This window comes from Sus scrofa, chromosome 18 (genome assembly GCF_000003025.6).
Source record: "Sus scrofa isolate TJ Tabasco breed Duroc chromosome 18, Sscrofa11.1, whole genome shotgun sequence".
Classification (NCBI taxonomy): domain Eukaryota; kingdom Metazoa; phylum Chordata; class Mammalia; order Artiodactyla; family Suidae; genus Sus; species Sus scrofa.
The window spans coordinates 33,163,723-33,191,341 of NC_010460.4; the positions used below are offsets into that span (position 1 = coordinate 33,163,723).

The window sequence follows — 27,619 nt, forward strand, 5'->3', positions numbered from 1 at the left end:
TCACCACAAGTCCACTTTTTGGATTTCCCACCACCTATTTAGAGGCAGCATCCAAGATACCAGTTGAATCAAGAACAACAGTGCACAAGGCAGTAGTGAGAGAAGCTCTTCTGCTCTTTACCCAATGTCTTGCTATCAATCAGCAAAGGTAGATGTTTTTTATATTTGCCTGCCAGGAACTCTTGATCCCGTTACTACTCCATATGAGCCTCCCAACAATCAGGCAGAAGCACACACGGAGTAACAGAAGTGATCTCATCCGTCTGGCAACAGTGATTAGACTAGGAATGAGCACATGACCTAAGATGGACCAATCAGAGTCTTTCCCTATGTTAACATATACATGGGGTGAAAGAGGTGCCTCTTCCCATTGGAATGGCTCAACAGGAAGGATGTTTCCATGGTACTTGCATTCTATCTTTCTTACTACATTGAGAGCCTGACTTCAGGAGGCAGCCAAATTGCAGAGAGAAGTGAGAAGAGACTGACAGGCATACTCAGAGCCCTAAGAGCACTATTTGAGCATGTAAGCAGCTACACCCAGCAAAGCTTAAGTCATATGAAACATCCACCCTAAAGGGTTGCGAGAGCTCTTTTTCATTTAACCCAGTTGGAGTTGGAGTCCTAGCTCTTGCAACCAGAATTGATATTTAGCTAACTTACACCTGTCTAGCATTAGCTATGGTTTATGGTCATCAACTGACCTGATTCTTAGTGGTTGCTGATTATCGCCTTTGTTTTTAGCAAAAAAGTGAGTGGTTGCAGTGTTCTCTAGGCTGCAGGGAAGCAGCTTCATTCCTTGTAGGCTGTGGCTGCCTCCCCCATTCCCACCTCAACAGGGTATGAGCAAGACTGAAGACACTCTTCTCTTCCCCGAGGTGTGGAGAGGAGAGCTGCTGGGGCAGAATTAAGTCTTTATTCTTTTTTAATCATGACCCAGTCCCTAGCTAGAGGGTCTCCACAAGAGAAGATGCAAGACCACAGGGAAATGTGCCTTAAAGAGATTGGAGGGCTGAGAAAATCCAAATCAAGGAAAATAAAAATGATTGTTTAGAAGAATGAATCTCAGAGAAAGAGCAGATGATTTCCCTAGGAAGATGGCCCACTTAAAAGTGCAAGAAGTGGGAGTTCCCACTGTGGCCCAGTAATAACAAACCTGACTATTATCCATGAGGATGTGGGTTCTATCCCTGACCTTGCTCAGTAGGTTAAGGATCCAGCATTGCCATGAGCTGTGGTGTAGGTCCAAGACATGGCTCACATACCTGAGGTTGCTGTGAGGGTGGTGTAGGCTGGCAGCTACAGCTCCTATTCGACTCCTAGCCTGGGAAATTCCCTATGCTGTGAGTGCAGCCCAAAAAGGCAAAAAATAAATAAATAAAGAGAAGGAAGGAAGGGGAAAAAGAAAAAAAGGAAGGAAGGAGGGAAGGGAGAGAAAGAAGTGCAGAAAGTTCCTGCTGTGGCACAGTGGGTTAAGAACCTAACTGCAGCAGCTCGGGTCACTGAGGAGGCCTGGGTTTGATCCGTGGCCTGCAGGATGGGTTAATGGATTCCACTTCACAGCTGCAGTTCAGAGTAAATCCCTGGTTCAGGAACGTCCATGTAATGTGGGTGCAACCATAAAAATAAATTAATTAAAAATTAAAATAGTAAAAAAAAAAAGAAGAGCAGATTCTGGTTTCCAAGTAGACTGAGATGTGAGTGGAAGATTTCAGAGCAACCCATGTGTTATGAACTGAATCGTGCCCGCCTCCAAATGCATATGTTGAAGCTCTAATTCCCAAGGTGATGGTATTTGGAGATTGCATCTTTGAGAATTGATTAGGATTAGATAAGATTGTGAGGGAGGGGCCCTCATGATGCAATTAGTGCCCTTTTAAGAAGAGACACAGAGAGCTTACTTCCCACCCTCCCTACCACTGAGGACACAGCACAAAGTCAGCTGTCTACAAGCCAGGAAGAGAGCATGCACCAGAACCCAATCACACTGGCACCTTGACCTTGAACTTCTAGCCTCCAGAACTGTGAGAAAAATATTTCTGCTGCTTCAGCCACCTAGTCTGCGGCATTTTGTTATGGTGCTCTGACCATATTAAGACACCCTGCAACCAAGAACCTGGCTGAGTCCGTGGGGATTCTGCAAAGAAGGAAGCAACTCATGTTGAGAAGACAGTTCACCCCTTCAGCCATGCAGGTGAGAGGATGGATACCCTCAGAATTTTGCTGAATGACCCCAGGCTGCCCCAACTTTGGTCTAAAAATGGTGTCCTATAAATACTTACAGCCCAATTTTTGTTGATTCTTTCCAATCAGGCAGAAATTCCAACCTCATGAAGACTCTCTCCAGCCCCTCGTGAGGAGTCAGCAAAAGCTCTCTCACACCTTCTCACAAGTCAGGCAAAGCTGCCTCCGCATGCCTGTGTCTGCAGCACCCCCCTTCCCGTGTGCTTGCAGGGCCTCGCCACCTGGTGCCCTCACTCCTCCAGGTGCCTCAGCAGCTCAGAGGCGTCTCTGCCAAGGACACAGGACAAGAGGGACTTCTCTTTGGGTAACACTCAGTGGCTAAGCTTCACAAGCTCAACGTGTTACAGGCCTTGGGCCTTGATGAGATCATTTCAGCTCCCTTGAAACCCTGAATTTTCCCTATAACAAAATCCTGACTCTGAGAGAGCAGAGGGGGCGCCCCCTCCACAGCTTCTATGCACACCCATCCACCTTCTCATCAGATTTTACACATCAAGGGAGAAGTTGGCTCTTCCAAGTCAGACAAAAAGTCCCCTCATCCCTTTGCCCAGAGCAGGGACCAACTTGCCTTATAGTAATTTCTTTGACTCTCAACTAAAGATGTAGTCCTGTGTGCTTCCACTCACTAGGGATATAGCTGTCCATTTCTCTCTCAAAAAAAAAAAAAAAAAAAAAAGGCTTAAGGATAGCACCCTTGGGGCACCTTGTGATACAAGCAGAGGCATGAGGAGAAAGGTCGTCACCCCTATGCCAGATACGCATCTATTCCTGTCCTTGTGACACAGATACACAGCTACCAATCTGGTTTCTACTGTGTTGAGACCTATTAATTAAAGTGCCACACAAGTGATTCTGGGAGAAGAGTTGAGGGGACACAGGGAGGTGGTGGCACTTGGCAGAGCACAGCGAGGAGATTAAACTGGCCAAGCACCTGGAGAGTGGGAGAGAAATGGGCTTTTGGGGACCCCTCCTCAACAGGTCCCTCCCCTCCACTTAAGACTCTTTCTCAGGAATTTCTAAGAAACAGGACACGTAGAGGGCTCATCTCCGCTCCACACTCCGAGAGGCGCTTAGCCAGCTCATCCCTGCGAGGATGGAAAGTGATCAACAACTCTCAGTCTTTCAGAATGAGAGGCTCCATGCATGGTTTCCTCCAGCCCCACAGAGAAAAGGAAGGAAAGCTCCCCTCTCCTGGGCCTCCGCCCAGCCTGTTACCCTCCTAAGAACTTGTGTGTGTTTGTTTTTCAAACACAGGCTCCAGGAACATCTGCTTGGGGCTTTGCAGAGCCCCATTTAAATCCCTGGCTTTGGCTCTTAATTTACGGTTTTGCTGCCATCATCAGGAAGGCTCTGGGCAAAGGCAACAGCATCTCAATAGCTCTGTAGATGACAGGGCCCAGGGATCTTGAGAAATTTTGCTTGGTTGAAGGGAACACAGAAAGCAGAAATATACCCAGGAAGGCATTTTAGCTCTGTTCATCCCCAAATCATCTTTACAAAGAAAAACTAAAGGCAGATTTAGAATAAAGCAAGGGATATTATAAACAGAAAGTGGAATTCCTGTCATAGTACAGCAGAAACAAATCCGACTAGGAACCATGAGGTTGTGGGTTTGATCCCTGGCCTTGCTCAGTGGGTTAAGGATCCAGCATTGCTGTGAGCTGTGGTGTAGATCGCAGATTCGGCTCAGATCCCGCATTGCTGTGGCTGTGGTGTAGGCCAGCAGCTGCAGCTCCTATTAGACCTCTAGCCTGGGAACGTCCATATGCCATGGGTGCAGCCCTAAAAAAGACAAAAGACAAAAAAAATAAAATAAACTGAAAGTGTTATGGGTCTGCTAGGCAAGTGAACATATGGAAGTTACTGAGAAAAGCCAGATTTGTGTACCCTAAGCTCTGGATAAAGACTGAATTAACTGGTAAATACCGCTGATATTGAAGAAATTATAAACTGAAATAGGGACAAAAATACCCAGAGGGAAACCTCAAAGATGTTACTAATATTATTGATTAGAAAATCATTCACAGCAACATGGTAGATAAAACATGGTAGATAAAAGCATGACAAGATGGCCCAAACAGAGTGAGAGGTTTGTTACTGGAAGTTCCTTTATCATTTATAAAGGTGATTCTGGAGTTCTTGTCATGGCTCATCGGAAATGAATCTGATGAGTATCCATGAGAACACTGCTGACCACACAAGGGCTCCAACTATTCTGAGGCTGTCACATTGTGAAGAAGCCCACAGGTAGGTGTTCTGGTTGATAGCTTCTGCCCGGGAGTCAGACATGTGAGTGAAAACACCAGTGATTCCAGCCCTCAGCATTGAGTTACTCCCCCTCCATTTGAGTCTTCTAGGCTCAGGTCCCAGACATTGTGGAACAGAGAAGAACAGATCCCACTGTGTCGTTTCCAAATGCCTGACCAACAAATTCTGTGCGTATAATAACCTTGTGGTATTACACCACTCAGTTTTCCGCCAATTTGTTACCCAGCACTAGAAACTGATACACATTCCTGGAGACTCCTATTCTCCAGACTCCCACAGCATCTTTACCATCCTAACTTTTCAGACTGAAATATCATTGTCAAGTCACTCATCTCTCCTCCATGCTGGGTAATATCTGTGAAATCACAGACCACATTAGGTATCTAAATCTCCTCGGGACTCTGCACAGTGTCTGGCAAAAAATAGGCAATCCATAATAATTGTCCAACAAATTTCCAATAAGAGTGTGCCATGGGAACAGCAGAAAACCTGCCAAAAATATCACACAACAGGGGAACAAAGTCCAGAACATGCACCCAGTGAACTGGATACATCATTTTCCTATATAGAAGGAAGCACCTCAGGTCAGCATGTGGGTTAATGAGAGCCTAAGCCCAATTCCACCACAAAAATAGCTTTCAATTTGTGAATTTTTCATGAAAGGAAGGCAAGCTCTGCGTTGGAAGAAAGACCTAGAGAGCAGAAAGGCCAAAAGGTTGGGACTATAGCTCTGGATGGCAAATTACACTGTGAGTTTAGACCACAAAAGGACTCAGAGGAACAATGTCAATCCAAACTTTATCTGAGGCCCGAAATTAATTACTAATCACAGAGCCTGACCCAGATCTATTGAAGTGAGAGCTGAATCCTGTTTTCAACAGAGGTTTCTATGGTGTTCAAAAGATCCACTTTTGGCCCAATAGGATCAGCAGCATCTTAGGAGCACTGGGATGCAGGTTCAATGCCCAGCCTTAACTGGATCCAGCTAAGGATCTGGTGTTACCATAGCTGCCGCTTAGGTTGCAACTACAGCTCGGATCTGATCCCTGGTCAGGAAACTCCATATGCCCCAGGGAGGTCAAAAAAGAAAAATAATAAAAATAATCAATTCTGACAAATGCTGGAATGTCGTCTTTGCTAAAAACACTCAACAATCGGAGAGGACTGAAGTCTTGCAAAGATTCAAGACAGTTCTTTAAAAATTTGAGTCAAAATTTTACTAATTTTTTGAATATGTGAAAAATGTGTATGGTATAAAATTCCATAGGTATAATAAAGCCTAACAGAAAAAAATATGAAAAAGAGTAGGTATGTAGATATAACTGAATCATTTTGCTGTATACCAGAAACTAACATGACATTATAAATCAACTGTACTCCAATTAAATTTAAAAAATTTAAATAATCAACAGGTGTGAAAGAGTATAAACTACAAACTAGGTCGCTAAGCGTGTTCTTTAAAATTCCAGTTGTATCCTAACAATTTAGAATGTTTCAATTGCTTTATTTGGGGCCTACTTCAAGAATAGCATTAGAAGTAATTTTCTAAGTGTTGCACAGTGGAAAGGAATCCGACTAGTATCCATGAGGATTCAGGTTTGAACCTGGGCTTCGCTCAGTGGGTGGGGATTCAGCATTGCTGTGGTGTAGGCTGGTAGCTGTATCTCTGATTCAACCCCTGGCCTGGGAACTTCCATATGCCATGGGTGCTGCCCTAAAAAGAAAAAGAAAAAAAAGAAAGAAAAAAAGTTGTCCATGTTTGCAAAAAAAAAAAAAAAAAATCTATTCAATCAATGTGTAGTGTCATTATTCCAGTCACTTTCTATCTTAATTCAACTCATTGATTTTAAGTTACTTTAACCTCCTCCCAGCATTTTGAGACTGATGACCATGGCAAAATCCTACCACCTAGTGGAAAAACTCTCCATTCTTTAAATACTTTCTAGAATTTAGAATACTGTTAGCCCTTAGCTACATGAGTAGGTTTTAAAGGAATGAGTTGTTTAAAACATCTTTATTCAATGCAAGATTGTGTCAATTTGGGGCTCAGAGACTTTACCACTTCTTAGGTAGGCGGTAGTTCCTGGGATCTACCGAGATCTACTTCCATTATTAGGGCTTCTTTCACTTTTTGTGTTTAGTGTTGATAACATGAAAATACAGGCACAAGTGGGTGACACCAGGCAGAGTCCTAACCTCTTGCACACGTACGTTAAGCACGATAAATACACAACCACATCTGCCTAAGGGAGTCAATCAAACTGAGAGTTAAGATAACCTTTTCCCTCAAGTCTGTGAAGCAGGGTCCCAGTCTTTAGCGATTTCAAGGTTGCACGTTTACGATGAGTGGACAACAATTCTGTTTTACTCAGAGATATGAAATTTATGATGCTTTAGTTTGGCTACCCCACCACAGGCAATAGTGTTGAAGGCACAAAACTTGCCGCAGAAATCATGGACTGACAGTCTGACAGAAACAACAAAGAAGAAAGAGAGAGGAGAGAGGAGAGGGAAACAAACTGATCAATTTTCCTGAGAGAATTCCATCCATTCCAGCACTAAACCAACATGAGTTGACATTGAAAGAAAAACAAGATATTTGTACTTCTCCACATTTCCCTCCAGCTTCCAGATGGAATCATAGTTTTAGTTCATTCCATCACTGACCCCAGCCCAAGACGACTCCAGACAGGGTAGAAGGAAAAAAAACAAATCTATAAACAGGGACACAGGAATAATACTTTCCATATTCCAACACCCTACTTGGTAGGTGTTATGCCTTGTCTGCTTACCTGTTGGAATACCCAGGTGCTTGCTCATCACTGGGCATTGGACTCATTTACCTTGGGATACCTGAACCATGAAATGGAATGTCCCCTTTCCCCAAAACATCTTCTACTTTCACATTTCGCATTCTAGAAATGATCTAACTCCATTCCCTATGCAATATGTGGGTGCCCTGTGTCTTAAACACGTCTTCCCTTTCTTCCTACCTCCTCCATTAAGGAAAATGCTGGCTGTCTCCTGTCAACAGATTTTGCCCCTGCCATTCATTTATTTATTTATTTAGTCTTTTTTAAGGTCACACCAGTGGCATATGGAGGTTCCCAGGCTAGGGGTCAAATTAGAGCTGTAGTCGCTGGCCTACACCACAGCAACAGCAACACAGGATCCGAGCCACATCCACGACCTACACCACAGCTCTGCAGCACTGGATCCTTAACCCACTGTGTCCTCATGGATGCTAGTCAGATTCTTTTCGCTGAGCCATGATGGGAACTACCCTGCCTTTTTAAATGGAGCTTTGATCTCTTCTGGATTATTTCGTCTTGATGAGATCACAAATATCCTCTTCAACTTCCCATCTTCTCAAGCCTGTGCCACACCACACTCAGAGTCACCACACCAAAGTCTATGCACAGACTTTATGTCCTTGCTTCTGACAAATTTGAGCCCAAACTAATGTTAGCTCTCCCTTCTCATCTTCTGCCATAAAATTTGGTCCCTCAATATCCATGGTGATGACTCCTTGGCATTCCTATTTCTCAATGAATTTTTAGGATTAATTCAGATTCAGAAATTTCCAAGACAAGTTCAATGAAAGGATGAGATATAAGGCAATTGAAGGCTTGATGACCTTTAGGTGTATGTCCAGCTTATAATAAAACCCTTTTTCTAAGAACTATCCCTTAAAAGTCATGCTTAGACAATATGGTCCCACACCCCAATTCAGCCACATGTGAATGGACCAGAAACAGACACCTATTGTAAGCTGGGCCACAGATGCACTTAGAATTTTGGAATGGGTTCAAAGACAGCCAGAGAATTTCTGAACTTAGGACATAAACCCAAAGCTGTTGAGAAGTTATTCCACAATAAAGCAGAGATTTGTCTGCAGAGACAAAAGAATGAAGCCGAGACAGAAGAACCACATAGACCCACAGGAAACAGACTGAGAAGATGCCTGAGCTCATCCCTTCTTTGTCCCAAGAACCTCCCACTTCCTTCTGCTGAAGGACTTTCTTGAACATTTCTTGTAGCGTGGATCTGGTGATGACGGATACTTTCATCTTTTGAGGAGTTCCCGTCATGGCGCAGTGGTTAACGAATCCGACTAAGAACCATGAGGTTGCAGGTTTGATCCCTGGCCTTGCTCAGTGGGTTAAGGATCTGGCGTTGCCGTGAGCTGTGGTGTAGGTTGCAGACACAGCTAGGATCCCATGTTGCTGTGGCTCTGGTATAGGCCAGCATCTACAGCTCCGATTAGACCCCTAGCCTAGGTACCTCCATATGCCGCGGGAGCGGCGCCAGAAATGGCAAAAAGCCAAAAATAAAAAAAAAAAAAACCTTTCATCTTTTGATTGTCTGGAATAGTCTATCTCTCCTTTGTTTTTCAAAGTTATTTTTTCAGGTACAGAATTATGGGTCGAGAGGTTTGGGTTTTTGTTTTAAATTTGGGTGCTTTAAAGATGCTGTTTCAGGAGTTCCAGTGTGACTCAGCAGGTTAAGAACCTAACTATGATCCATGAGGATGCGGGTATGGGTTCGATCCCTGGCCTTGTTCAGTGGGCTAAGAATGGGCATTGCCATGAGCTGTGGTACAGGTCACAGACGCAGCTTGGATCCCACATTGCTGTGGCTATGGCTGTAGGTGTGGCATAGACCAGCAGCTGCAGCTCCTATTCCACCCCTGGCCTGGGAACTTCCATAAGCTGCAGATGAGGCCTTAAAAAATAACTAACTAAATATACTGCTTCACTATGTTTTCATTTATATTTCTCCCAATGAGAAATCTACTGTCACCCTTATCTTTGTTCCTCTGTATTTAACTTGTCTCTTTTTTTCCCCTTAGCTTTTAACATTTTCTCATTACTGATTTTCAGAAATTTTATTATAATAAATTTCTTCATCTAGCTTGTGCTTGGGTTTTGTCCAGCTTCTTGGATCCTTGGGTTTTTAGTTTCCATCAAATATTTGGCCTTTATTCCTTCAAATATTTTTTCTGTCTTTTCAAGACTTCCAACTACACAAATATTAGACTGCTGGAGGTGTCCTACAGCTCATTGATGTTCTATTTCCTTTTTTGTTTCTCTTTTCTCTACGTGTTTCTTTAAGTGTTTTCTATGGCTATGTCTTCAAATTCACTGATAATTTCTAATAATCTGCTAATGATACTATTGATTAATGTCTAATCTGCTATTGATACCATCTACTGGGTGGTATCACTGTAGTTTTTCTCTCTAGATGCTTTTATTTGGATATTTTTAATATTTTTATTATCTCTGGCTTTTTAAACATATGGAATATAGTTCAAGGCAGTACACTGAGACAGCTATAGTCTCACCTTGATTCTTTCCAATCTTTAGAGATATGTTGTTCAATGCCTGATGCCCATTGTCTTGAAACCATAGCTGTATATATTTTCAAAGTGGGGTTTTGGGGTGACATCCAGTCCCAGTTTCTCAGTCTTGATCAGAAAGAGAAGCTCCATCTTCCATTTCCTAAGGCCTTGTTGTTCAACTTTTTTTTTTTTTTTTTGGATTTCATATTAATCAAGACTTTCAAAGAAATCCCCTTTTTTACCCTAAGCAAAAGTTTCTGACACACTGAACAAATGGAATTCATGTGTTTTTTAAGGAATTTTTTTCATTTTTAAAATTATAGTTGATTTATAGTGTTGTGTCAATTTCTGATATACAGCACAGTGACTCAGTCATATGTAAGATAAATATGGTTTCATATTAAGGCAGGAGGTGTTGGGGCCATGGTTCCAGTACCTGGAAAAACCATTCTTAATGAAAATTAAAAAATAAATTTAAAAAGAATAAGGCCGACACACAGAAGAAAGAGGGCCAAGAGAGGATGATCCTGATGGCTTTTGTGTTCCTATTTGCAACTGTCCCTGAGACCCAGCTTCTGTGAACCAATAAAGTCCCCTTTTTGCCTTAACTGGTTTAAAAAAAAAAAAAAAGGTAAGCATGGTTTCTACTGCCATGGTCGTCATGGTCCAGGGGAAAACTGACAACGAACCTTAAGCTGTGTTACATGCTTCCCAAATGTTATCTCCTTTCAAACACACCATGAGGTTGATGATTCATTCTCATTTTTAGGGAGGAGAGAACTAAAGTGAAGAAAGGTTAAGTTTCCTTCCCAAGGCCACACAGCTATGGAGAATTAGACCTAAGATTCTAACCCAGTGAACCCAACTCCAAGTCTTTTTGGTACCTGAAAATATTAGGGTAGGTCTCCTTGAGGTGATTAATCCAAAAATGTTTTAGAGACCACATCTGAGAAGCCTGGCTATCTGAAGAATGGGGGTCGAGATGGAGAGATTGGAAAAGGTCCCCCACACAGAAGGGACATCATGAACAAAGGCATTGCCATGGAAACGGCAAGCTGTGAGCAGGGACCTACCAAGTAGGATCAGGGGACCATTAAACATTTTTCCATTGGGGAGAATATGGATTTCCAATTTTATGAAGATTATTCTAATGACTTTGCAGAATGAGGACTTGCAAGAGACAAACTCTGAGAGACCAGTTAGGTGGATGTTTTGATGATTCAGACAAAGGGCGATGATGACCTTAAATAGGGCATAGGAGCTAGAGATAGAGAGGGAAGGATGGATTTGAGAAATGACTCAGGTCAAAAAAATTTTTTTGGAGTTTCCCAGGCTAGGGATCAAATTGGAGCTACAGCTGCTGGCCTAAGCCACAGCCACAGAAATGCTAGATCCAAGCCTTTTCTGCAACCTACACCACAGCTCACAGCAATGCCGGATCCTTAACCCACTGAGCCAGGCCAGCAATTGAACCCACAACTTCGTGGTTCCTTAGTCAGATTCCTTTCCAATGCGCCACGATGGGAACTCCTGAGGTAAAATTTTTAAAAATACTTAATGACTAAATTGCATATGGTAAGTAAGGAAAAGGGAGCAATCAGAGCTGACCCCCAGGTTTTCAACTTGAGTAACTGGGCAAATGGTGATGCCCCCAGCTGAGGCAGGGGCTACAAGAGGAGGAAGTGTAGTGGGGAATGGGTGATTTTTTTTTTTTTGTATTGGACACATTGAGGTTATCTCCATCCAGATACTCAACAGGCAGTTAGTTCTATATCTGAAGCACATTAGAGAGATCTGGATTGAATAAATTAACGTGGAAGTCATCTATGTATAACAATCACATCTGAAACCATAAAATGAACTAACCCAGAAATAGTGTGTAGAGATAGAAGAGTAGGAACAGCTACCCTGAAGAGGCAAGCAGAGCAGGAGGGGCCCTAGAAATAGAATAGAACCCCTAGAAATACGGAAGGAAACCCAGGAGACCGCTGAGCTGGGGCTCAAGAGCGTGAGCGTTTTGGGAAGGGAAGGATCAACAATGTCAACTGCAGCAGTGACAAAGGCAACAAAAAGTCCATTAAGAACAAGTTTGGGAGTTCCCGTCGTGGCTAGGTGGTTAACGAATCCGACTAGGAACCATGAGGTTGCGGGTTCGATCCCTGGCCTTGCTCAGTGGGTTAAGGATCCAGTGTTGCCGTGAGCTGTGGTGTAGGTCGCAGACGCGGCTCAGATCCCAAGTTATTGTGGCTGTGGTGTAGGACGGTGGCTGCAGCTCTGATTCGACCCCTAGCCTGGGAACCTCCATATGCCGCGGGAGCGACCCTAGAAATGGCAAAGAAGACAAAAAAAAAAAAAAAAAAAAAAAAAAGAACAACTTTGAGGAGTTCCTTTCTTGACTCGGTGGTTAACAAACCCAACCAGGACCTATGAGGTTGCGGGTTTGATCCCTGGCCTCAATCAGTGGGAGGATCTGGGTTGCCATGAGCTGTGGTGTAGATGGCAGACGAGGCTCCAATCTGGTGCTACCGTAGCTGTGGTGTAGGCCAGTGACTACAGCTCCAGTTTGACCCCTAGCCTGGGAATCTCCTTATGCCACAGGTGGCCCTAAAAAGTAAAAAAAAAAAAAAAAAAGTTTGAAAAATGGTCACTGGATCTAGCCATAAGGTCGGCAGTTATAACTTTAGCACAGACAGTTTCAGTAGACAGGTGAGGGCGAATGTCACGTTGCAGCCCACTTTGAAGAATGGACAGGAGGTTAAACAATAAGAAACAGTGGTAGAAATTCTTCTACCATTTTGAGAAATCTAGGCGAGGAAAGTAAGAAAAAAAAAGATAATGACTAGTAGGGGTAAGGGGAGAAGGATTCACAAGGATGGGAGAGATGTAAGTGGGCGTCTACAGAAAAGGAGAAGCTAGTGGAAAGGCACAGAAGGACTAAATAGAACATGGTACCAGGCGAGGAAAAGAGATGGAATGGAAGGCAGTTCACCTTGGTCTGAGGCTTGGGGGAAGCCACAGCTGGGTGAGGTTGTAGGTAGGTCTGTGGAGAGAGAAGGCGGGCATCCAGAGAAACCCTCCCGACTACATCAGTCTTTGCTCTGAAAGTACTAAGACTGAAGATTCGGCTCTGCCCGGAATTAGGGGCTTTTCCCAGGGCAGGTGGTCAGCCTATGTCTGCTCAGGGGGATGCCTTCCCTCCCCGAACCTTTCCAGCTCTTATTCTCTGGACCACAAAACTGGGGATTTAACCATGCCTTACGTCTCATTTTGCCACTGTCGGGGAATCCTGTCTTCCCACTTAGGGGTAAGCTCCACAAGGGCAGTGTGTCCGCAGGGTGAAAAGACCCTGGAGCTTAATAAGTTCCTACTGCCTCATGGGAAGATGCTTCCCAACAGAGACCTGATAATAGGTTAGCTTGTGCGGACCTTCCCAAAAGTGGGATCTGAAAGGCCCCTTCCAGGGAATTTCTCCAAATCCCAAAGAACTATCAGCCCCTCACGAGAGCCAGCAGAAAACCTCTCCTTCACTTCAGATTCTCACCTTCTTCCCGTAAATAAGTAATAGCCAATCTCATTAATTAAGGGCTTGCCAAGGGCTAGGCATCACTTTGTCCAGTCTTCACAACCACACTGTGAAGGTTGGTATTCTTCCCGTTTTGTAGATGAGGTGACCAAGACTCAGAAAAGGTAAGTAGCTTAATCAGGGCACACGGCTTGTGAGCAACAGAGCTAGATTCAAAGGCAAGACCCTAGACTCCGAAGCCACAGTCTTCACCACCACCTAGGTGGCCTCCTAGCCTGGTGGGATTCCTCCCAGATGGAGCCCCCAGCTGTCCTACGTCTGATGCGAACATTCACTTTGCCTCCAGCATACACACTATATTTTAACTCTTACCTTCTTTCTGCTTTTCAAATTGACCTTCTTCCCCTGAAATAATCAACTGCCACCAGGTGTCCCTGCTGGCTCATTTGCCAGCGCCATTTTCCTCTATTGTAAATCAGAGACAATGCAGGCAGCCTGCAAACCCATCCTGGCTTAATTCAGTTATACGAATTCCCAATATTGAGCCATCACTATACCCAAGGAAACCCAGATGAGAACATCATGCAAAGGGTCCAATACAAGTCCACGATCACAAGGCAAAATCTGAGAGATTCACAGGCAGTTCTAGGCTCAAAAGGAAGGACAGACTGCATCAAGGCCATGGGGAAAACAATTATGAAAGATTCCTTTGTGACGTCTACAGGTAATAGGGAAAGAACCTGGCTTTTCTATCATCTGTACTAAATGAAGTTTAAAAATAAGTCTGAGGCGTTCCCATCGCAGTGCAGCGGGAACAAATCTGACTAGGAACCATGAGGTTGCAGGTTCGATCCCTGGCCTTGCTCAGTGGGTTAAGGATCCGGTGTTGCCGTGAGCTGTGGTGTAAGTCGCAGACACGGCTCAGATCTGGCATTGCTGTGGCTCTGGCGTAGGCTGGCAGCAACAGCTCCGATTAGACCCCTAGCCTGGGAACCTCCGTGTGCTGCAGGTGTGGACCTAAAAGGACAAAAGATTTAAAAAAAAAAAAGTCTAAGAATATATCTTAAAGGCTACCTGTCTCTTCCATCCTGTTTTTTTCTGAGTTTGTAAGAAACTGTTTTTGAGCCCCTAAATGGATTTACAGTAATTCAGAAGTTGACCCCAACTCATCAATATTAAAGAAGTTGGGGAGAGGGGGGAGGATGTGGAACGGAATTCTAATTTTCGTCTATCTGTGGCAATATTTAAAATCACTTTAGGGCATGGAACACCAGATATTTTTAGCATTTGAGAAGACATAATTAAATTATTAACTGGTTTTTCAATTGTTTGACCTGCCCCATCTCTTCATCAGACAATAAATGCTCTGTGGCTACAGGGTCCCACATTCAGGAAGGATACTCCTCATGGAATAAGCTTGTTACCATCCATTTCTTTCAGGATTCATGCATGAAGATTGGAAATCATGTTTCACAATTTAAAAGAGGATTGAGAGTCAAAGGAGGCCAAAAAACAAAGAGAAATTAGGATTTCGACTTCATCTTCCACAGCCCATCATGTATCCAGGAAGATGCGGAATAGCTTCTATTTCCCTCCGTCCAGGAAGACTTAAAATGGCACAGCCTTACAAGTGGGCTCTAGACTTCACTCCAGAGCTGCTTTCTCTGCTCTTACTTTCACATATTACTCCCACCCCCCCACCCCCACACACACACACAATCCTGGCCTAAAAGCAAATGTCTACGGAAAAATCCCTGCATATTTTATTGGCCAGACCAACTTTGACGAAAAGCAAAAGGGGGGGATGGAAGATATAAAACCAGAGTAAAAGTGTCTTTGATTTCTTTTTAACCAACTATGTGCCTTTGTCTAGGTGCAATTTATTTCTCTTAAGTGGTGAGGAATTCAAGGGCAACACAAGTTGTGTCCAAATGAACTCTTGCAAAGACAGAAAATGCAACCAAATCGAAGACAGGTTTTTAATCCTTGCACTTTTTTTTTTTTTTTTTTTTTTTTTTTGCTTTTTAGGGCCAAACCCATGGCATATGGAGAGTCCCAGGCTAGGGGTCTAATCGGAACTACAGCTGCCGGCCTACGCCACGGCTCACAGCAGCGTTGGCTCCTTAACCCAATGAGCGAGGCCAGGACTCGAACCCACAATCTCATGGTTCCTAGTCGGATTTGTTTCCACTGTACCACAATGGGAACTCCTAATCCTTGCACTTTTAAGAGTTATATCTCACTGCCTAATAGACGATCTCAGTTTTAACAATCTGTTTGCAACTCAGTGGCTGAGAATTGAGCTAATCCCTTTGCCACGCCTCATGGCCCATGATTGTCATGGGTTTCAGTTGACTGTTGAATATTTTGGTGTTGATTTTACTCATCCCACCGACTCTGCAGAGTAGTTTCTAAATCACTTATAACAGGCATATCAAAGAGGAGGGACATCTGACTGTTGCTGGACATGCTTCTCAACAGCCAAGGAAAGTCACAATTCCTATCAAAGGATGCAACTCTTCAAGACAGCTTCCTACTCCAATCCAAGAATCCAATGATGATGCTGACAGTAGTACTGTGGGTGAGGCCAGGCCACTCGCAGGTAGGGCCCTGGGCAGCATTACTTTTCTTAAAAACAAAGCTGAAATCTGAACCATTTGTGTCTTGAGATCAAAGACAGATCTCAATTTTTCCAACATGTGAAAAGACAAACTGCCAGACAGTCTGCCAGCCTGGCCAGGCCTGCATGTCTGGCGTTTCTGGGAAGCCCGCAGGGGGTGTGACCACAACGTTTCTATTACAAGAATTCTTCCCTGCTCTCCTGGCAGCAAGTGGAACAGACCCCTTGTCTGGCTTCTGCCCGAGGTTTCCTACCCTTCAGGGTTCCCAGGTTCTCACTCACACCTTCTGCTACCAGAATGGCCCTCAACAGCCCTTCAGACCATGGAACAGCCCCTTAAACTAGAGGCTCACCTGAGCACCTGAGTTGAGAAGGGGCAGGAGAGGGGAAAGGGAGGCTAGTGAGAGGAAGCAGAGTGTTCTTCTGGAGACTTTTGTGGGTCCTTTAACAAAAGGTTTATAGTGTTCCCTGGAGATTAAAAATAATAGCCACTGATAATCAGATGCCCCCCCTTAATGTATAACTTATTAGTGACTTATGAACAACACAGAGCCTGAAGAACTTTCTATCAACTTCACTGTTCTCACCAGCAGCAGCAGCAGCAGCATTCCCACCTCACAGAGGGAAAAAATTCCTGAGAGTCAGGGAGTCAAGGAACAGAGTCAGGAGAGGTGAAGGCCTCATGGTTACTCGTGCACAGCACCGGAATCTAAATACAAGTTTACTCCGAAGCCATCATTTGTCCTGTCACTCAACCAAACCAAGACGCGGACCCATCACAGCAGCTTTTTAAAACCATGAATTCCCTATCCCACCCCCTGCCTGCTAAAGCAGAATCTCTCAGAGTAGGGGCCAGGAATCGGAATCTTTCCAAGCTTCCCAGGTGGTCCTTGGAGAGTCACACTGGAGAGCTGCTTTCTCATGTTACCAGTTATAGGTCCTTACTAGCTTCTCACCTGTCTTGTTTGCGCAACCAGATCAGAAGCCCATTGGCATCACGTCTCTGCCTCCTCTGAATGCCCTACAGAGGCAGCCCACACATATGCCCAATACCCACCTGTTACACGGAATTAAGTTTGTTCTGAATTGCTTTTCATTGCTTTTATAAAAAAATCCTTTCCATCTTCATAAAAATCAGAATTAAATTTCAATGAGGTTTTCCCTATAAAAAATATTTACTGAGAGGTTATCTTCACCAAACGAGAATAAGTAGACACCTGGGTTCCAATAAGAATATTTTTAATTTCCCCTTTAAAAAAAATACACTTCCTAACTCCGTGGAAAGGTAGCTCATCACCCTAAGGCTCTCTCTCCTTTTCACAGCTTCTTCTGGGCAAACTCATTCAGAGGAGACAGAGGACCAGTCCTCTGATGATCTGTTTCCTTTGCTCATTCTCTACCGAATTTAAATGGGGTCATTATTTTAAGCTGGAATAAAGTTGTTTTATACACCAGGACTCAGAGAGATCTTGTTTCCCCTAGAATTCTCTTTCTAAGCAATAAAAACGGGTTATAACACCATGGTGCGTGCAATATTTCCCAAGACACCTCAGTCCACATGTCACGCACACCTAAATTCTTCTCTTCTCCACCACGGACTGCTATTAGGAAAGAAAAGCAATTGTTCTGTGTTGTTTTAAAGCCTCCTGGTTTTCTTGTTCTTACCCCAGAGCCTTGCTTCAGAGATTGGTGTTCACTGGCGGAGTCCTGGCCGGATGACCCTGGTCTTTTCAGAAGAGAAAAACACCCCATGTGCCCTAACTGGTGGCTGGGCAGCCACACTGAGAGGCTGAAGCCTTCTCCTTCCAGGTCGTTCCACACCCCAAGGGCCTCCAGGTGTCACAGCCGAGCGTGGTGGGCAGGGCTTCACCGGGCTCACCTGCAGAGGGTTACCAATCATAGCACCTAGAGGGGCTACAGGAAGGCTCTCCCAGGGTCCTCATGGTAGAATAGGGCATGCATGGCCTCGGCCCTGGGGTCAGAAGATGTGTTTAATCCTTCCACCACAGCAATGCCAGGGGCATGCCGGCAGAGCCCACTGCTGGAAAATATCTCTCTTTTAGCCCCTTATGAACATAGACAAAGTTCTAAGAAAGATGCAAAACTTTCTTTTTCCTCCTATCAAGTCATGCCTGGGTTCGTGGTCCCTTCTCTTTCTCTACTCGGCCTCACACCAGCATTCGGCTCCCTCCTTCCACTGCACCTTGTTTGTGGTCAAGGCATTGGGCCAGGACACACAGTTCCTGGCTCCGCCGCAGGGAGGCACATGTGGACCCTTATGCTCTTCAGACTAGATCAGCTGAAAACAACAAAGCCTCCTGCTTCTACTGATCACCTGTTGTACCCAAGCCTCATAAGTTATTTTGCCAAAGGCTCTTATCCCACCACCCCCAGTCAGATCAGATTAGGAGGCACAGGAGAAAAATATTTAGCCCTAGTCCTTGTCAGTTGGGGATTTTTTTTGTTGTTGTTTGTTTTTGCTTTTTTAGGACCACACCCATGGCATATGGAAGATCGCAGGCTAGGGGTTGAATCGGAGCTACAGCTTCTGGCCTACACCACAGCCACAGCAATGCGGGATCCAAGCTGCATCTGCTGACTGCACCACAGCTCACAGCAACACGAGAACCTTAACCCACTGCGGGGCCAGGGATGGAACCACATCCTCACGGAGGGATAATAGTCGGATTCATTTCCGCTGAGCCACGATGAAAACTCCCTCAGCTGATGTTTAAATTTAGTGGGATTATACAACACTTACTACTTTGGACATCAATAATGATAATTACAATAACAACTGGCATTATTGAGTACTTTGTTTCTGACACTCTCATCAGTCATTTATCACCCCTTTAAGCCTCCTAACTACTAAAAAATTGATTTTTTTTATTTTATTTTATTTTTATTTTTTTGCTTTTTAGGGCTGCACCCACAGCATATGGAAGTTCCCAGGCTAGGGGTCGAATCAGAGCTGCAGCCGCTGGCCTACACCATAGCCACAGCAATGCAAGATCTGAGCCACATCTTCAACTTACAGCACAGCTCGTGGCAATGCTGGATTCTTAACCTACTGAGCGAGGTCAGGAATCGAACCCACAACTTCATGGGTACTAGTTGGGTTCGCTTCCACTCCGTCACAACAGGAACTCCAAAAGTCGATTTTATAATTATCCAGCTTTTACTGATAGGAGGAAAGAGGTAAATTTCCCCAAAGTCACAGTAAGTGGAAGCATGAGGACTTGAACCAGAAAGCTGGGTTCCCCAGCCCACGTCTCAGACGCCGTATATGAGGGCCATGAGACTACATGGCAACCAAAGTGAATGAAAGTTCAGCTATGTAAGACGAACAAGGTCTCAGGGCCTAATGTCCAATACGGTGACAAGAGTTTAACAATACTGTATTACATACTCGAAATTTGCTAAGAGTTCAAATCATAAATCTTTCCATCCACACCACACACAGAAACACACTCATACAAATAGTAACCACGTGGAGGAGATGAATATGTTAACTAGCTCATTCATAGTGGTCATTTAACAATGTACACGTAGATTGAAACATCAAGTTGTACACCTTAAATATATATCATTTTTGGGAGTTCCCGTCGTGGCACAGTGGTTAACGAATCCGACTAGGAACCATGAGGTTTCGGGTTCGATCCCTGCCCTTGCTCAGTGGGTTAAGGATCTGGCATTGCCATGAGCTGTGGTGTAGGTCACAGACACGGCTCGGATCCCACGTTGCTGTGGCTACGGTGTAGGCTGACAGCTACAGCTCCGATTAGACCCCTAGCCTGGGAACCTCCATATGCCATGGGAGCGGCCCAAGAAATGGCAAAAAGACAAAAAAAAAAAAAAAAAACATTTTTATGTCAAGTATATCTCAAAGCTGTTTTTTAAAAAAGAAAAAAAGGATGATTTCATTAAATAACAATCTCCAAATGTTAACATTTACCAGGGCCTTTATACACATATACATCCTTATTTTCTGAGCCATTTTGGAATTGAAGATATTATGTCCTTTTATCCCTAAATGTTTCCATATATATTTCCTAAAAACAATCTCTTATATGACCATGATATTTTATTAAAATCATGAAATTATTGCATTGATATAATGCCATTATCTAATTTATAGATCTTAGATTATTTCAATTTTTCCAATAATAGCTTCAATAGCAAATTAAAATCCCCGTTTTGCCAGAAGGAAAAAAGACCAGATGTAGCCAGTTGATATTTTAATACAGAGTCGATAGAATAGATTTGGTTCACCTGTGAATCCAAATACCAGGCGCTGTGGTGCCTGGCGTTCTCCAGGCTGTGTGTGTGACCATGGCTCCATCGATGCCACACAGGCAGGGCAGTGAATGTCCAACAGGATGGACCCAAAAGGTGGATGAAATGATTTGTCAGACACTGTACTACTTCAGATAAAAATCATAAACTTCTTGGAATAAAGATTATTTATTACTGAGCACAAAATACATCCACTGTGCAGGTAAAAACAAAAAAAAGTATAACAAGAACAGATTCAAAGGAAAAAAATGGGTGTTTTTTTCAAAGAGCCATTGCATCAGCTATTCTGTGGTTTCTGAAACAATGTTGTAACAAATCTTGACTACAGGTTATTTTTACCCCACCTCCTATCAGGTCAATGAGAATTTTTCCAACAAATACAAATTTCAGTTTTAAAATATCCTGCAAGAAAGCAAATAAAAAGATAAGTATTCAGTACAAATGTTTTCGAGTGCAAAAATGGATAGGTGAAATGTGTTTATTTTATTAGCTATTGAGTGTTACATAATGTGTTTGTATATGTGTGTGTAATTTTGGAATAAACCCAAATGTTTTTGATAAACCCCAAATGATAGCTTTTCAATGACTTCACACAGTAGACCTACACAGTATATTTATCTTAAATAAAAGATTTTCCAAGACTCATCCTCATTTTTATATTACACCATATCTAAAAGGTGTGCCTTACTTTTGGGGTGAAACAAGGCAGGTTTGAAACACTCCAAATAGACAGTTTCCCACTGTAGTTTAGTAAAGTCTAGACACAATTTATTTTATTTTATTTTATTTTATTGCTTTTTAGGGCTGAACCTGCGGCGTATGGAGGTTCCCAGGCTAAGGGTCGAATCCGAGCTAGAGCTGCCGGCCTACGCCACAGCCACATGGGATCAGAGCTGCATCTGCAACCTACATCACAGCTCACAGCAACGCTGGATCCTTAACCCACTGAGCGAGGCCAGGGATCGAACCTGCATCCTCATGGATCCTAGTCGGGTTCGTTAACCACTGTGCCACGACGGGAACTCCTAGACACAATTTAGACTTAAGTTCTTCACAATTAATCAGCAGAGTACTGAAGGATCTTTCCCCGTAAGAAACAAAGTCAAGAAGTTTATACATCTATATACAACTATACATCTCCTGTGTTCCCCACTTGAATGTAAGCTCCTCTAGAATATGGTTGTTTGCACAAAGAAGCTGCTCATTAAACATGAGCTGAAAAATCGGGCTCTCTTTTGACCCGCACCCCACCATACACACGAAACTACTATTAACAAATACCAGTAGGCACCTAGTTCGGAGTCGGCCCTCTCCCTGTCCTTGAGGAAGTGAATCAAACTTTAATCACTCGAGCAGAACCTCTTTTATTGAAAAGAGTTATCGCCTGATTCCTTTGAACACAAAAAATTCAGTGTATTCCTTAGGCTTCTGTGGAAGTTCATAAGGGTACATAAGGTGCCATGACGTCCACTGGCCACAGTGAACTTATTCTGGTGACAAAGCTCCGTGTGTAAAAGAAGCTGTAAGTACAGAGCCAGAGTCCCCTTCTTTCTTACTGTTGGTTCTCCTCGGCGCCAGCCACCCTTATCCCCATGAAAGCCCAAGGACCTTCACGCAAAACGAGCCTTAGCCCCTTTCAGGCAGCTGTCCCCACCCCACCCCGCTTGCCTCGGCGTTGCTCCCATCCCTGTGGTAGGAGGTTGGCCTTTAGTTGCCTGCAGAAATGCCCTTAGTTGGTTCTCATCCCTGTAAACTCCCAGTACAGCGCGAAGCTCACGTGCCGCAGTTGCTCTCGGAAGCCCATTTCCTTAGTTCCGTTCCAAGTCCAGTTGGTTGAGTCGCTTTACAATTATGCTGTTCATTTGCTTAAGATCATCGATGTCCTTTCCCTCGGCTGCTAGTCTTCTGGACACATCTTCCATCTTGTTGCCAGTTTGCACTTTAAAATGAAAAAACAGTGTTACCCGCGTTTCCAGCATGTTTCCTCGGGGGGCTCAGCAGAGCCCTCTGGGGGGGAGGGGAGAGGCTGGGCTGAGCTAGAGGCCTTCTTGGCAAATCCCCTGCTCCAGCAGCCCACGCAGCCCAGGAGCCGCGGAGAGACACTGCTGAAGTTACCCGTCAAGTGAGTGATTTTTACAACTTCTTAGTGCCAGACTTGATTAGCTCCAGCAGCTCTGCACAGATTTTGGCAGAGAAAGATGTGGCTGTGAGCAACCAAAGGAACGTGCCAGCACGTGTGATTATCCCCAGAGAAGTGACTGTTACATTGTCTCATTGTGAGACCCATTCTCAGAAAAGGTTCCCTCCCCCCTCCTCATTTGGGAGGTGAGATATTTTGAGTTGCAGCCTATTTTGGCATAGCTCTCTTGGTCCTAAATTACCAGCCCAGGATGAATGTATAATAATCTCCCTCAGACCACCTTGAGAGAAGAGAGATCATGTTTCCAAAATAAACAGAACCTTTGGGTATTAAGTCAGTCAGGGAATGGAACACTCTGAGGTCTGCTTATCAGAGTCCAAATTTCCAAGAAAAACAGCACAAAATCAGTTTTAACCTCTGGGCTTCTTATCATTTCTATTTTAGGCAAGGTTTTTCCAAGACAGCTTTCAGGAACCAGTGATGATTATAAACATCCCATGGGGTTTAGCTAAAAACTAATGTGGAAGTGTTAGAGCTTCACCTTCCAGCCTTGGGACAAACTGTTGCCCAGAAGCTGCTGCTACCTCATGTCTGGAAAACTGTGTTGGATGAATTATAGTCCAAGACATGAGGGGAGGGTCTTCACTGAGCGTGGCCACACACTGAGGCAGAGGTGTCGGTTGCTTCTGAAGAGCAGTGTGAAACAAGTAAATCCATAGCTGGTGACATCCTCTTCCCTCTAAGGAGCCGCCAACGTTAGTCAAACAGAGGAGGAAGGAACAGCCACGTTGGACGAAGTCTGTTCCCCAACATGCTGGTTCCAAATTAAATTCCAAAAAGGAAAAGGGTTCCATGTTCAGAAATGTTAGAGAAAAATCATATAATGACCTGCCTTTTGGGATTTCACCACACACACACCTTGAGCCTTACCTAACAATTCTCAAACTCATTCAACTATAGAAACCTTTTCGTAACTAAGGCGACACTTAGGAACATTCCACATGCTTAATATCTATACTGCTTGGCCCCTGGAAACTGCTTCCGGAGCGGGTAGGCCCTCGTGGTAATCTTTCCCTGCCGTCCGTTCCTCCTCTTTAGGTCGGAGACTATGACACAAATATAAAGCCCCACGGCTTAATCAATGTCATCAGTATAAAACAGCCCTGTTTCTCCTGGCTAAAAATTCCAGAGTGTTGGAACTCTAAATGTAAGTTCTTGCACTTGGTTTAAAATGATACAAACTGGCTAGATCCCATTAAGAGCAAAAAAGCTTCCTTGATGAAGATGAGCACAGGCCAGGTTCATTGACAGATGCCTATGCCCATTCTGGTCTTCAGTTGGGCTAAAGTCTATCTGGAAACCCCAGGAAACCTCTAGTATGACTTCAACGCAGGCCGTGGAGTGCTGGGGAGCTCTGGAGGCAAGCAGGGCAGGGTGCGAATCCCAGTGCTGCCTCTGCTTAGATGGATCAACAAGGAGAGTTAAACACTCTGGGCTTTAGTCTTTCATCAGTCAATCAGAAATAGGAGACACTACCTTGAAGGGAAGAGTACGGATTTAAGATAAAGAATTTAATGTGTTTGACACCACGTCATTGTCCAATAAAAAGACATTCTTTATTCATATCTCCTTTCTGTTTTTTTCTTTTTCTTTTTATTGCCTCACTTACCAGGGCATCGGTCAAGGATGCAGCTTGAATCCAGCGTTGCCGTGGCTGTGGCATAGGCTGGAAGCTGCAGCTCCGATTTTACTCCTGGCCTGGGAACTTCCATATGCCACAGGTACAGCCCTAAAAAGAAAAACAAAAGTGTTTAAAGCCCCCATTTGTGATCTTCTGGCACTGTGGGCTTGTCTGCAACCTGTCCCAGAGCAGCAGGGTATCCTGGGCGTGTGTTGGCACTCCCCTGTCCTTCAGTGTGAGCCCTGATGCCAAGAAGCCTTGCCTTGTTGCAGGAGCAAAGTCAAACACCAGCTACGAAGGGCACGGCCGTGATGAGAAACATCTCCAAGGGACTTACCTATTAGGAATATCACGAAGGAAACCAGCGCCAGGCTGACAATCAGCACAATTATCAGCCCCACCAAAAACAGCCCGTGGCTTCCATTTCCTGAGTTACTGCTGTCGGCTGGGATTTTCTCCTCCAGAGCTAAGGCAAAAACAAACAGCAACAAAGACAAAAACTCCTCAGCAGACAGCTTCACAGGGAACTGAACAGTCCCCAGCATTAGAGGCATGCGTGAGAGATATGTCCATTTTGCCCTCTGATCACTCTAGAAAGAGACTTGTTTTAGGAATGTCTTTGGGCCGGGTGGTCTTTGAGAATTTTTCATGCTCTTCTCTATTAGTATTCAAAGAACAAGCCGAGTCCAGTTGTCTCCTTAACCCCTACTGGGAAAATTCTTTGCAGATCATGTTAACAACTGACGTAGCAGGACATGGATTGTTCTTTTGGAAGGTGGGTGAGGGGGATAAAGAAAGGTCAAGGTGATGGAGGCGCTATTGCCCTTTTCCCAAAATGATCCAGGAGTTACACAAAGCTGGCTGTGGGCCACTTACTCCAGGTGACATGCTGAAGGCGCTGAGATATCTCCCAGAAAACTTTGTTTCCTATTAAAAAAAATAACCTATTATGGGGAGTTGCTGTTGTGGCTTGGCAGGTTAAGAACCCGACAGAGTGTCCATGAGGATGTGGGTTCGATCCCTGGCCTTGCTCAGTGGGTCATGGATCCAGCACTGCCGTGACCGTGGCTGTGATGTAGGCCAGCAACTGCGGCTCCAATGTGACTCCTCGCGTGGGAACTTCCATATGCGGCAGATGCAGCAGCCAAGGAAAGAAAAGAAATAAAATAACCTGTAATGCCTACATTCATTTAAATAACAATAACAAAATACCCTGATATACTTTGGTTTCTTAAAACTGTTTTCAGGATGGACACGCTCGGAAAGCAAGGTTTTCTTAAATGTTGTGCAGCTGAACTGAGAAGGCAACCAAGCGTATAAACCAGTTCGGTTCACCCAAACCATGAATTGTCTGCACTTGGTCACCATTTTGTAAGACCTATTTGCCTAATAATACCCAAATTAAATTGAAAAAGAGATACAGAAACTGGATTACCTTCCATATTCTCTCCTACTTTATATCAGCCCACAGCCTCTGCTACTTGATTATGGACAGATGGGTGGTGTAGGTCCCACACTTTTCAGGGGCATCTTATGTCACAGCCTCCACAGCCTTTGCTTCCTAATCAAAGCCTTGGCACAGGCCAGCACCCAAACCCCTATGCTTATTGAGACCGACTGCAGTGAAAACAAGCGAAAGTCTGAACAAATCAAAATGAAGAGAAAAACAAGAATTCAAAAAAGATTTAGGGAGTTCCCATCGTGGCTCAGTGGTTAACGAATCCAACTAGGAACCATGAGGTTGCAGGTTTGATCCCCAGCCTCGCTTAGTGGGTTAAAGATCCAGTGTAGGTCCCAGACGCGGCTCGGATCCCGAGTTGCTGTGGCTGTGGCATAGGCCGGCAGCTATAATTCTGATTGGACCCCAAGCCTGGGAACCTCCATATACCTCTGGTGCAGCCCTAGAAAAGACAAAAAGACCAAAAAAAAAAATTATTTAGAAGGGGAATAATAGATATAAATTGAGAGAGTAAGAGTTTAAGAGTGTACGCGAAACAAACCAAGGGGGCATTTATCACCTGTGCTGGAAAGTCAGCACTGAAGCTAGAAAAGATGGGGTTCTAATAATCTTAGAACTCATTTGTAATACTTAAGGGACAAGACATACATTTATAGTTTGTTGGGTTTTGGGGGGGCGGGAGCACGCCCACAGCATGCAAGCATTCCAGAGATCAAACTTGAGCCACAGCAGTGACAATGCTAAATCTTTAAACACTAAGCCACAAGGGAACTCCCACATTAAGTTATTTGGTACTTAACAGATTTTCATTTTAGTCTCCCCCTCTTTTTTCTAATACTTTAATTGGGGCAATCTTCGAATTAAAAAAAAAAAAAAAAGTTGACTCTTTTGCCCAAAAAACTAATGATTTTTTCAAAAACTAGGTAAACGCGTGGAACATTTTCTCAGCAATCCGCTCCGAGTAAGACCTCTCTAGGAAAGCGGGCACCACAGGTGACCTGCCTGTGGTCACTAGAAGGCACGAAAGCAGCCAGGAGGATGAGTGAGCCTCTGGGGGCCCATCTCGGGAGCCTCCACCCCTTTCCAGGGGGAGAAAGGCCACAGGGACTTTTCGGGACTTTTGCAGACAAGAGTTCAAATCTTGCCAAGAGCCAAGAAAGCCCATAAGCCTGGCAAGCATTCAGAAAACAAAAGCACAAATTGCCTAATACGAAACAGCATTTCTAACGCGGAGCCGTCCTAATGCCCACCCAGCCCCCACCACGCCCACAGGTCTGGCTGGACGGTGGCTATTTTTAGGTGGCCTAGAAGCCAGGACGGGCCGCCAAGCCTGGGAGGGCTCACGTACGGAACAGATGCTGCGATCCGGCAGGACAGAGGTTTAGTCTGTTTAGGTCATTTATGGAATCCACAACGTAAAGCTTTCTTTCTTCAGGAAGGCCGCGAGAGCCGGTGTCCTGGGAAGAACGATTCATTGTCCCCGGAAGAAAACGCGGACCTTAAACGCAGGACGCTGGGCTGGGGAGCTGGACTTGGCCAGGATCACAGCCCACAGGAAGCTGGGCAGGCACTTGAAGAACCACCCACACGAATTACTTCCCAATGAAGGGCCAGAAAAGCTTTGCTTGTCCAAAAGAAAATACTCCCTTGTGGGGGCAACTCTTGTTTTTGCTTTGCTTGCCAGGAAGCTCAGCGTCTGCCGTGGGCCCCATTTTAATGCTTTAATACTCTGCTTACATGCATATGTGCTTTCCTCTTCAGATTTCTCACTTCTGCCTATATTTCCCTTGGGTCTCTTTTTTAATTTTGTAATTGACTTTTCAATATTTCTCTTTTATCACATTGTTCATACGCTAGTGAGATGCCTCAAATCTTGTGTGCAAGACGACTATGCATAAACACCCAGAAAGACAAAATTAAGTGAGGCAGCCTGTGGCCATAAAGATGCTGAGGGGAGAAAATATTACTGAGAACCGTTCTAACTGATGAGGCTTTAATACAAAACTGTACTTTTGTGCAGTATAAAGGTCTAGAAGCCAGTGACTTA

General features: G+C 44.3%; 1 protein-coding gene and 1 long non-coding RNA gene across 2 annotated transcripts in view; both read right to left on the bottom strand.

Annotated features, from left to right (window-relative positions):
- The window catches only part of LOC100519118, a 113,551-nt gene extending 95,375 nt beyond the window's left edge, over positions 1–18,176 (bottom strand). The window contains exon 1 of the long non-coding RNA XR_002340462.1: positions 17,662–18,176. This is a non-coding gene — a long non-coding RNA (uncharacterized LOC100519118). The remainder of the gene's footprint in view (positions 1–17,661) is intronic.
- Positions 20,445–27,188, bottom strand: LSMEM1 (leucine rich single-pass membrane protein 1). The gene is made up of 3 exons (XM_003134769.5): positions 26,921–27,188; positions 24,451–24,579; positions 20,445–22,231 (listed from the first exon to the last, which is right to left on the bottom strand). The coding sequence occupies exons 1-3, from the start codon at positions 27,045–27,047 to the stop codon at positions 22,101–22,103; spliced, it is 387 nt and encodes a 128-aa protein (XP_003134817.1). The 5' UTR covers positions 27,048–27,188; the 3' UTR covers positions 20,445–22,100.

What these genes read in the sequence shown, in the direction of transcription:
- LSMEM1 (XM_003134769.5), bottom strand. Translation starts at nt 27,047, where the DNA reads ATGAATCGTTCTTCCCAGGACACCGGCTCTCGCGGCCTTCCTGAAGAA. An exon ending in CGGATCGCAGCATCTGTTCC is followed by an intron (nt 24,580 to 26,920) that starts GTACGTGAGCCC and finishes TTTTTGCCTTAG; the next exon opens with CTCTGGAGGAGAAAATCCCA. An exon ending in CTTCGTGATATTCCTAATAG is followed by an intron (nt 22,232 to 24,450) that starts GTAAGTCCCTTG and finishes TTCATTTTAAAG; the next exon opens with TGCAAACTGGCAACAAGATG.